The sequence below is a fragment of the Marmota monax genome, unplaced genomic scaffold (assembly GCF_021218885.2).
Source record: "Marmota monax isolate L192 unplaced genomic scaffold, Marmota_monax_Labrador192_F-V1.1 WCK01_AAM20220418_F8-fsc00237, whole genome shotgun sequence".
Lineage (NCBI taxonomy): Eukaryota > Metazoa > Chordata > Mammalia > Rodentia > Sciuridae > Marmota > Marmota monax.
In genome coordinates, this window is record NW_026694627.1 from 1,033,401 (window position 1) to 1,044,294 (window position 10,894).

A 10,894-nucleotide genomic window follows, 5' to 3' on the forward strand; every position below is an offset into this window, starting at 1 on the left:
CATACATTTTTCATCTACTGTTGCTGCTATTTCTTAGCAACCTGTTAGGAAGGGCAAGAGAAAAATATCAAGAGCACCCGTAATAGAAGGAAGCCATTGCTTTGCCTGTATGAGTGGCTTTGTCCTCCCTGCCCTGCCCCCAATGGGCTCTTCTCCTCTGTTGCTCTGAATTCTTTATTTTTATTACAGTGAGACCTCGAAAGACCACCCGGGGTAAGCAGGGCATCATCCCCCCGGCAGCACGGCCAGGACGACCAAGTAAGAAGCCACATCCCACCAGGAGGCCACGGCCAAAGGCGTCCCCTGTGGATGATGCTGAGGTTGACGAGCTGGTAAGAGTTGTTTATTGTCCTCCCTCTAGTTTTCCTATTCTTATTTCCTCCCCCAGAATTAGGAATTCACCAGGCAGCAGGTGGAGCCTTGCTTCTCCTCCCTCCTCCTGAGCCTGGGGGTCTGAGAAGGCAAGTGGGTGGGCCCATGGGTGGGCCTCTGGGCAGCCAGCCCTCTGGGAACGGAACAGCTCTGTCTGGCATTCCCCGGCCATAGCTTGCAAACATCGTCCTCTAGTTAGTAAGCAGCCTGCAACTTGTTAAGGATTTTAAAATAGTACCCATGTGTCTCTGGTGGGCCCAGAGGGGCTGGATCTCCCTGTGGGAATGTCAGCAATGTTGGAGCCTCACTTACTGCTGGGTCTTTTGCCGACAGTTGTTAGGGGGAGGGACGTTACCCTCCCCTCTGCTCCTCAGCCAATGTAATTTTAGTAGTTTTGTTTTAGCTCTCACTTGAGCTTTGAAGAACAAAAAGAAGCTCTTGAAAATGTGCTTGTTTTGGCAGATCCCCATCTCAGGGTCGGGGCATAAAGCAAGCCATTCTGGAGATGAAAGGACATTAAAGACCCCCCTGTGTGCCCAGCCCTAACTCCTTCAGGGCAGTGGCTCCTACTGCTGTGAGTCCCCAGTGGTTACACAGCCACCTGGAAGACGGATTCCACCCCTTCTGTCCTCAGCCACCTCCTCTCACAGTGCCCTCAGTGGAAAGGCCCTGCGAGGGAATTGAACGTCTTATTTTCCTTCCCGGACACCCCACCTCCACAAAATTGGCTACTGGAGGTCCAGTGCCCCCCCGGCCGGCTTTTTGCAGTTGCTTGTTTATACCCATCCTTGGTCTCACCATAATCCCGGGTCCATCTGCTGTCAGAGTGCTAGCGTCCTGTTGACAGTGGCCCTTTCCAGCCGACCTCTAACAGTCCTGCTGTTAATGCAGCAACTGCTGCCTGCCCTCTGCTGCTTTGATCGCTGTCCACCAGGGAGCGGGCGAGTGGATAGATGAAGATGCCTGCCTCCCGGCCCAGAGTGTGGCGCGACTTGAATGTCGAATGTTTTTGATGTCTCTACATCAAGAAAATGGTTGAGCTCTGTTTTTCTTTTCTTTCCTTTTCCTTCTCTTTCTCCTTTTTTTTTTAAGCAGATGCACACATTGTCTGTCCTGCCTGCTGTTCTACTCTGGACCTCTAATAGACATTCTTCTTTCTTTTGGTGTTAGGTACTTCAGACCAAGCGCAGCTCCAGGAGGCAAAGCCTGGAGCTGCAGAAGTGTGAGGAGATCCTCCACAAGATTGTGAAGTACCGCTTCAGCTGGCCCTTCAGGTGAGCTCTACTCCGGGGAGGTTGGCCGCGCAGTCGGGCAGGCACTGGGAATAGGGGAAGAAAGCAGCTGGCTGAGCCCCCAGGGACTGCCCCATCCCTTTCCTTTCAGGACGTCTTAGTGGCAGGGGAACTAGCTTTTCCAAGTGGATAGTGACAGCTCTGACAAGGTGACCACATCTCTTCTGTGTCCTTCAGGCGTGGGCATTCTGGGCCTCCTTATTTGGCTCTCAGGCTTCTCTCAGTTGCAATCAGGGTTCCATTGGTTCTTCTCCACAGGGAGCCTGTGACCAGGGATGAGGCTGAGGACTACTATGAGGTGATCACCCACCCCATGGACCTTCAGACAATACAGAACAAGTGTTCCTGTGGGAACTACCGCTCCGTGCAGGAGTTCCTTACTGACATGAAGCAGGTGTTCACCAACGCTGAGCTCTACAACTGCCGAGGCAGCCACGTGCTCAGCTGCATGGTGAAGACGGAGCAATGCCTGGTGGCACTGCTGCATAAACACCTCCCTGGACACCCGTATGTCCGCAGGAAACGCAAGAAGTTTCCCGACCGGCTTGCTGATGATGAAGGGGACAGTGATCCAGAGCCTGTTGGACAGTCCAGGGCACGAAGGCAGAAGAAATAGAGAGGTGGGCCCCTGGTAAGGGAGCTGAGGTAGGGGGATAGTGGGGGACAGCTGGGGGGAGTGGGGAGGCAGGAGAGGAAGATGGAGAAGAACTTGGAAGGAAAAAATCATGGGAGTCCAGAAATATCTGTCACCCCAAGCTTGTGCTGTTCTCAAACTCCCCTTTGGGCCTATTCAATCAAAGCTTTCGGGGAGCCTAATACCGGGTAGGTGATTTCTGCCAGAAGTTCTGGGTGCAGAAGAGGGTCTTAGCCCTGCTTTCCAAGCGTTTCCTGGAGGAGGCCCAGGTACTGTGTCTCCTGTGAGCCCAGTTCTTTTTCTCCCTCCCTTCCCTCTGAGGTCCCTCCCACCTTGGCAACAACGCCAAGCCCCTCTGGTCTCCAGTGAGGGGTTACGGCATTACTTAGCAGGATCAAGAATAAGCAGGCTAATTGGGGAGGTTGTGTTGTTTTTGTTTTGTTTTGTTTTTTTAATCTATATTTATACACAGTCTTGTTTCTTTCAGCCCGTACTCTGTCTCTTCCTCCTCCTCCCTCTCAGGTGACGGTATGTCAGTGAGTGCCATACAGAATTCTGTTTTCACCAGCATCATGAGACAGTTGTGGTCTTTTGAGTTGATCTTAGCAGAGTAAAGGGACATTTTCTGGAGCCATTCCTGAACACCCTGCCCCTTCTTTGTGATAGCCTTCTCCCACTTCCCTGCCCCACCGCCTCAACAAAGCAAAACAAAACAAAACAAAAAATGAAGGCACTTCACTTAGAGACTGAGTCCTGCTTATAATCATGCGTATAACCTTTATTTGATGGATCTGGCCAGAGGGGTGTTGGAGCCCAGCCCACCCACATACCAGACGAGCTCTTAGGGAGCAGAAGAGCAGGAAGAATTGAAATGTTTGATTTTTTTTTTTTTAATTGACTTTTCTAGTTATTAAAAGTTGCTTGTTTCAGCAGTGATATTGTATAAAGAACATCTTGTAAAATATCTGTCATCTCGCTTTGGCATATGTACAGTACAGTTTATATGATGTGTCTGCTTTACGCCCCCATCGCCCTCACCCACCTGGTCTTCTGCAGAGGAGCTGGGTTGGAGACTGGTCCAGTGGCATCTTGGTGGCCAGGGACCCTTCTGCCTACTGTGGCGGCGCTCTCTGCCTCCTCCTCCATATCTGCTTCTTCCCATGCCCATTCTGGCTTCAGACTCAGAGCTCCTGCGAACTGCATATGGCAGTGGTCAGTGTCAGTGGGGGTGGAGGGCGGGAGCAGCTCAGAGAGCAGTTCCACAGCCAGTCTAGCCTAGTCGTTATATTTAGGCAAAAGTTTGTAGTCTTCTTTCCCTTTTATGACAGATTTTGATAAAAGTACAAGACAGGGTTTGATTTTTCTATTCTATCAACTTTGAATTTGGAACACGTGAGCACCTCAGCTCTTCTGTATCTATTTAAAGGAAAAGAAGCCCACCAATGGGATTGCTACTCCTAGACTGAGAGTAAGCCTCCTGACATGACACTCCCAGGTGTGGTCCCAGCTCTCCTTCTCCTCCTTGCCCGGGGGTTCTGGGACTCGTCTCAAGTGGCTGGTGGGTAGGGTTACCACCCTTCTCCAGGCTTGGGGTAAGCACTGACTTGACACCAGGACAAGCCCTGCCACCACCCCGGCCCCTGCTGCTTATTCTAGATCCAGTCTGTTCTTGTTATAGTGAGAATCCGTGTTCCCACTGCAGTGACACCTGAATTGTTGGTTGTTTTTTTAATTGTCTTTAAGGAGGAAGGGCCCCATTAAAGGGTGAACTTGTAATAAATTGGAATTTCAAATAAACATTATGTACTTGTGTTTATAAAGAAGAAACAATTCTGCAGCTCTTTCTTTGTGCTCTTGCCAAGGTGGTAGGGAGTCCAGTCCTGGGAGCTACTTTCTGGTTGGCCTGGCCGGCTCCCTGTGAGGCTTGGCATGGCAGGCCAGAGCACCCCTTGCTGGTCCCAGTGGCCCTGTCCGCCACAGTGCTTCACTTCCCGGAGACAGGCAGGGTGTACTTGGGCAGGCAGAACCTGGCCTTGTCTCCATCCAGCTCCCTGAATTTCATCTGGAATTGGGGCAAAGTATTCTTAAGGCTTAACTGTGGGTCTTTGTTCCTTTAGTTTGGGGAGAAACTCCTATATTTTAAAACATTTTTCTTTTCTTATTTATTTATTTATTTATTTATAAATAACACACAACAACATCTTTGTATGTGGTGCTGAGGATCGAACCCAGGCCGCACGCATGCCGGGCGAGCACGCTACCACTTGAGCCACATCCCCAGCCCAAAAACATTTTTCTTTTCAAGGGAAATAATTTCAGACATTCACAGAATGGGTGAAAAGTATAATGAGTTCCCACGTGCTCGGCTTCAGGGGTTCCACCCGTGGCTGCCCTGTTGGATTTCGCCCTCATGTGTGATTGAGTCTGCAGTTGGTTTGAGCAGGCTGCTGTGGGGCGACACCTCTCCTGGGGAAGAGAGCTTTTGCTAAGCCACTGCTGCCTGCTGAGCAGTGGGACTGCCAGTTCTTGACCACCCGAACCAGGCAGAGCAAAAGGTCAGATGTCAACCTGGAAGAGGGTTTGAGGGAAGGCCGCAGCCCTGGGTGCAGGTTCTGCTGCTGGCCTCACAGCCTTGTGGACATGGGCTTTCAGGGCCTGCACCAAGCACTCAGGGGTGCCCATCCCTTCTGGGGGAAGGTGGGCTTGGCCCCCTAGCAGTTTGGATTCCACTCGCTTGTCCCCTCCAGCTCTGGAGAAGAAACTCTTCTCTACATGATGGGCAGCACTCAGGGCTCCCAGCCCAGTCTGTGAAGTTCTGTTCTGGGTGGTGGGTTCCTAGGCCCACCCGTTCAGCACCTGTGGGGCTGTCCTCCCTCCAGGTCTGCACAGGGCCCTGCTCAGCATCCCATCTCCTTCCTATCTGCCCCTTCCACGGGCCAGTGATGTTGAGGGAAGCTACTTCACCTGCGATGACTAGTGCAAAGAAGAGCTTTGTTCCAGAGGACTGTACTCGAGACCACCCTCGTCTTACAGCCCTGTCCTGGGATGAAGTCTCTGGGTTCCACAGCAGCTCCTCAATGGCCCTTCTCCAGCTTGGTGGGGGCCAGGGTGTCTAGCAGAGTGTAGAGTGAGCCAGTGAGGAGAGAATAACCCTGAACCCGTATCCTAACCTTGCCCTGGACCTTCAGGCCTCTTTACACTGTGGACTGTCCCAATCCAGGAGCTGCCTTGTGGGAGTGAACACAGCCCTGGGCCCCAAGATCCCTCAGAGACTGAACTCGGGGCTGAGATTAACCAAGGCCCTCACTATGCACAAGCTCCGACTCCCAGGTACCGCTTGAGGTGTGTAAGGCTACATTCTAAAGATCGAGACCATGAAGGGGAAGAAAGGGACCAGGGCCCATGGTACAGGAGCCAACAGGTATTGGTTTCTGGGGTGTTGCTGCCTAATTCTGAAATGTTCTTTCTGGGTGGTTGGGGAGATCTATCCAGTTGCAGAAGGGTTGTTTTTCTCCCTCACCTGCTTTACCCAGTTTATGTGGACTGGACCTCTCTAAGTTATACACCAGTGCACAGGGACCAGAGAAGTCTGGTCCTACCTCCCAACACAAGAGGGAGAAGAAGCAGTTCCTCCCACTGGACCAAATCAGATCCTTGGTGTAGGACTCTCAGAAGCTCTGGAGGCCCACTGGGTTAACTCCCAGCACGTCCTCAGGCCATGCGGCTGGGGTTTTGAACCAGTGAAGCACCAACACTGAACGCCCAGGGGAAGGAAGGCTCTGTCCAAGGCTTAGAGCATCACTGCTTCCTTCTCCCCTCAGGGTCTTCACAGGCTCATCCAGGGCTGAGAGGCCTTTGCTGGCATGGTGTGCCTTCCTCTCAAGCCCTGGCCAACATGGACCATTGTAGCCTCAAACCTGCCCTCCTGACCGCATCGCTGCCCCGGGTGTTCCTCAGCCCCTCCCCTGTCCCCTGCCTAGCAAGGAAGAGGGTCCTCTGGTGCCCTTCCAATGTTCAACTCCCACCGCTGCTGCAAATCCACCCCTTTCCCAGAGGCCCCTGCCCAATGGCACACCCTCAGCACCCCACACTCCCTGCAGACTGCCCGGGAGCCCACTCAGTGCGGTCACTGCCATCACTCCCATAATGGGCTCCTTATTACCTCTCTTCATTCTGTTTCTCACCCAGTTAGAAGGAATTAAGGTCCCTTAGCATTGTTGGTCAAAGGCACAGACTTATTTTGTGCTGTGGGAAGAGAAGGACAAGGACATTCCTGTACATGCCCCTGGGGACCCTTGTGCTGAAGGATGAGCCTGACCCCAACTCAACCCATGAGGGACCTGCTTGGGACCTTGACCCAACCTGGGTGATTCTCATCAGACTTCTCTGGTCCCTGTGCACTGGTAGCTGGTGCTGGGCAAAGCTCAAGCCTGAGAGGCCCTGCCTCGGGGGCTCTGCCCTCCTACTGTAGAAAGCAATGGGGGCACCTGCCCCAGCCTGGGCCCTGAGGGTCTCCTGGCACTGATACCGAATGCTGGCTACAGGTAGTACAGGCCCCGGGACGGTGACCAGTGCCTTTATCTGGCTGGAGTGAGTGTCCCAGGTCAATATGGTGTTTGACCACAAGCTGAAAGGTCTCAGGTGGCCTACACAGCTACATCACACGGGACAGAGGAGGCAGGTCCCAGGGCCCTGAGCTGCCCCAGCACACACAGTGCCTCTGCCTACCTCCCAACACAAGTGTGCAAGCTACCAGTGTGGAGCTTGCTGCCAATCGCTACTAAGCTCAAGGGTTTCCATCTCTGGGCCCACATCCACACCACCAAGAAGCCGTTGCTAAGCTGGGCCCACGTGCCCCTCCCAGAGACAAGGGGGGGCCGGATATGGGGATGCCTTGACCAGCGCCCCAAAGAAGGAGTTGAACAGGCCAGTATCCCTCAGAGGCAATGAGGATGGTCATCCTCCAGCCTCAGGCCTGGGAAGGGGACCCGTTGAGACAAGGTGGAGGAGGCTCAATCCCCACCTTGTCCACTAATGAGGAAAACAAAGGGTGAGGAAGGGAAGACAACCACAGCCCCGAGCGGCTGGACACCCCCGAGCCAGAGGGCCTCGTGTCCTCCCGGGGATTCTCTAAGCATCCTGGCAGGCATCCCAGCCCCACTTTGGAGGCACGGCACTCAGGCCTCAGAAAGAGGCTTGTGCGCGCGCACACAGGTACACACGTGCACACACACACACTTCTGCAAAACAGCTGTGCCGTGGGGGAACTTAGTCTTGATTGGAGGGGAGCCAGAGAATGAGCGCGACACCCCTCCAGCTCTGCTCTCAGGGAGCCCTGCAGACCCTTGTCCTACCTTCCCCTTCCCAGCCCAGAGAGGACTCAGCAGTGCCACACCGGGGTTTATTCCAGTCACAGCTTCCAGAGGAACTCAACAATAAATTACATCATTAAATAAGCGCCTGCTAAACCACGCTCTCTTCTGCCCCCTCCTCTCCTCACACCTTCCGGGACTCAAACAGGCCTATCCCCCCTCCCCATGCACTAGCCGGGGAGAGGGATGTGAGTCTCTCTGGGTCCCCACCCTGGTCCTCAGCCCCCTGGCATTCACTTGCCTGACCTTGACAGCTGGGCAGCTGCTAGTCAGCTGTCTCTTGGGGGGAGGGGAGGGCAAAGAAGGGGCAGCCACTACCCAGAGCCAGGCCTCTGTCACTAGAGGTGTGTGGGGTTCTCCAGAGAGGGGTCCGTCTTAGTCATGTGCAAGACCACAGTAGGGGTCTTATAGTGGCAGTGGGTGCCACGGCCATAGCCCCCAGAGGCCCGACAGGCCTTGGCTCGGGCCCGGCCAGCTGCCATCTTGCGGTGGCACAGGCTCTGCCAGGTCTGGAAAGTCTTAGAGCTCCATACCCACACACCGCTGGTGATGCCTACCACCAGTGACATGAAGATTTTGAGCATAAAGACAGCTACGGTAGGCACTGAGCCCCCTGGCAGAGAGCAGTCCCTCCGGCCTCCGGGGGCAGCAGCTGCCGAGCATGGCTGCTCTGTGGCCCTGAGGCGCCAGAAGTCCAGGTTGAGGCGTTCATAGACATAGCAGACGATGACGCAGGTGGCAGGCACCGTGTAGAGGATGGAGAAGACCCCGATCTTGACCATGAGCTTCTCCAGCTTCTCCGTGTTGGTGCCGCCGGTCTTCATGATCTTGCGGATGTGGAAGAGGGCCACGAAGCCGGTCAGGAGGAAGCTGGTGCCTAGCACCAGGTAGCAGGACAGGGGCACCAGCACGAAGCCCGTGAGCGCTGCTGCATCCATGCTGGCGACGTAGCAGAGCCCTGTCAGCTCATCCCCAGCCACCTTGCGCAGCGTGAGGACAATGATGGTCTTGAGGGCCGGCAGGCCCCAGGCAGCCATGTGGAAGTAGCTGCCATGGGCCTCAATGGCTTCATGGCCCCATTTCTTGCCAGCTGCCAGGAACCAGGTGAGCGTCAGGACCACCCACCACAGCGAGCTGGCCATGCCAAAGTAATAGAGCAGCAGGAAGACCAGGGTGCAGCCCGTGTTCTCCAAGCCTTCCTGAATCACGTAGAGCGCTCCGGCCTCCTGGTCGCAGGACACGCTCTGGGCGCCCGCCACTGTGCGGATGAGGAAGGCGAGAGAGTAGACGTTGTAGCACATGGAGAGGAAGATGATGGGGCGCTCCGGGTACTGGAAGCGGTGAGGTTCCAGCAGGAAGGTGAGCACGGTGAAGGCCGTGGAGAAGAAGCACAGCGCCGACCACACGGCCATCCAAACCAGCGCGAAGTCCTTGTCGCGCCGTGACCAGAACACCTCGACGCCCGGCCCGCAGCGCGGCGCACACGAGCGGCTCTTCTCCACGTACTGGAACTTCTCTGGGTTCTCGCAGGTGCCTCCTGCGCCCGGGCCCGGGGCTGCGTCGCCAGGGGGCCGCGCGGGCCGCGGCGCCACAGGCAGCATCCCCAGGCCCTTGTGGGGCTCAGCGGGGCCAGCCGTGGCGTTCTCGGGCGCCTCCATGCAGAGCGCGTGCGGGTCGTTGCGCGTGGGCAACCGGGCGCAGTCGAGCGAGTCCGGCCAGCCGAAGTTAAACTGCTCCATGATGGGCGCGCAGCGCAGGCGCGCCTGCTCGCACATGGGCCGGCAGGCGGGGATGGGCGTCGAGACCTGGTCGGTGCACATGGGCGCGTAGAGCGAGCACAGGAAGAAGCGCAGGTGGCTGTGGCAGCCGTACTGCACTAGCGGCGCGAACTCGGCCAGCTCGGCGGCCGCCTCGCCCTGCGACGTGTGGCCCAGCATGTTGGGCATGCGGGTCAGGTTGTAGCCGATGCCGCGGCACATGGGGATCTCCACCACCTGGCACGGCGCCGGCCCGCGCCCGCGCTCCGGATCGAAGCGGCCGATCTCCAGCGCCGCGCCGCCCGCCGCCAGCAGCTGCCACAGCAGCAGCGCCCGGCGGAGCGGCGGCACGGCCATCCCGGGCGGCCCGGGCCAAGAGCGCGAGCGCGGCCCCGGCTCACTCGGGCCGTGCAGTCCCGCGCCCCCGTGCCTGCCCGCCACGTCGCGGGGCGCGGGCCATAGCCGAGCCGCCCACGTGTGTCCGGGCGCCGCCGGGCAGCGCTCGGGCAGCCGCCCGCAGGACAGGAGCCGCCGAGCCCGCCGAGCCGCCACCGCCGCTGCCAGTGGAGCCGCCGCCGAGCCACAGCCGGAGCGGTCTCCCCCGGGCCGCGGCTACAAGCCCGGGGCGGGGTTCTGTGTGGACACGCCCAGGGGCGGGGTCCGCGCGCCGGACACGCCCCCGCCAGGCTTTAAAGGCGCCGCGTCTCTCAGACGCGCTGGGGCGCCCGCGGGGGACCGGAGCTGTGGGCAACGTTTTCTACCGGCTCACTCTTCCTTTTCCACCAGGCTCTTCCCCTTCCCTGGCGGCCCAAACTCTCCCCGCGACGGTCCCTTGCCTACACCCCCAGTATGGGGGGCATTTTCCCACGTGGAGAGAACTTGTCTGAGGCCTCCCTCCACTTGTGGAGAGTCTCGGTTCCTACTCAGACTGTCCAAGTGCAGCCTCTGCCTCTTTACTGGTTTATGTGTCTCAGTTTCCTTTTCTGTAAAGAAAACAGATGATCCAGCTCCTGTGCACCTCTGCCGAGGAATCCTGCTGCAAGCTGGACCTCGTGCCATCTGCGTAGCCTTCCAAGAATGAGGCACTATCCGCATTTCTCAGGTGGGGAGACTGATGCTGAGAGGCGTGACATGTGCAAGGGCATCGAGTTACCAAGTTCCGTGTGGTAACGCTCCTCCTCTGGGCGCTGTACTACTTATCTCACAAGAACATTCTCCCTTCTGGAGGAGTGTTAGCACCCTATCACCTCTCTCTAAGATGCCCCCTTGATCTTTGGGACCTGATTAGAAACTGCTGTGGATCCCAGATAGCTGGGCAGGAAAAATCCAAGAACCACCCCCTCAAGGGACTCTGCTCTGGGAACCCTTAGACTGTTCCCACCAGTCCATCTTCTCCACCCCCTCAGCCTACAAATACCTGGAGGATTCAGAGTCAATACTGCATATGAGAATTGGGCCCTGTAGGCT

General features: G+C 56.6%; 2 protein-coding genes across 4 annotated transcripts in view; one reads left to right on the forward strand and one right to left on the reverse strand.

Moving 5' to 3' along the window:
* Positions 1-4,095, forward strand: part of Baz1b (bromodomain adjacent to zinc finger domain 1B) — an 81,887-nt gene extending 77,792 nt beyond the window's left edge. The window contains exons 17-20 of one of the 3 annotated variants that reach the window (XM_046422833.2): positions 190-332; positions 1,543-1,646; positions 1,923-2,309; positions 2,786-4,095. In XM_046422833.2, the coding sequence (XP_046278789.1) occupies positions 190-332; positions 1,543-1,646; positions 1,923-2,280 (605 nt within the window). In that variant the 3' untranslated portion in view covers positions 2,281-2,309; positions 2,786-4,095. The remainder of the gene's footprint in view (positions 1-189; positions 333-1,542; positions 1,647-1,922; positions 2,310-2,785) is intronic. The other 2 variants (XM_046422832.2, XM_046422830.2) reach the window with 2 other exon arrangements.
* A 2,265-nt stretch (positions 4,096-6,360) lies between these two features.
* On the reverse strand, positions 6,361-9,784 carry Fzd9 (frizzled class receptor 9). The gene has a single exon (XM_046422835.2). It carries the CDS (start codon positions 9,782-9,784, stop codon positions 8,009-8,011), a length of 1,776 nt encoding a protein of 591 aa, XP_046278791.1. The 3' UTR covers positions 6,361-8,008.
* Between the last annotated feature and the right edge of the window lie 1,110 nt (positions 9,785-10,894).

Bases quoted from the DNA above. Each gene is read 5' to 3' on its own strand.
- Fzd9 (XM_046422835.2), bottom strand. From the start codon at position 9,784: ATGGCCGTGCCGCCGCTCCGCCGGGCGCTGCTGCTGTGGCAGCTGCTG.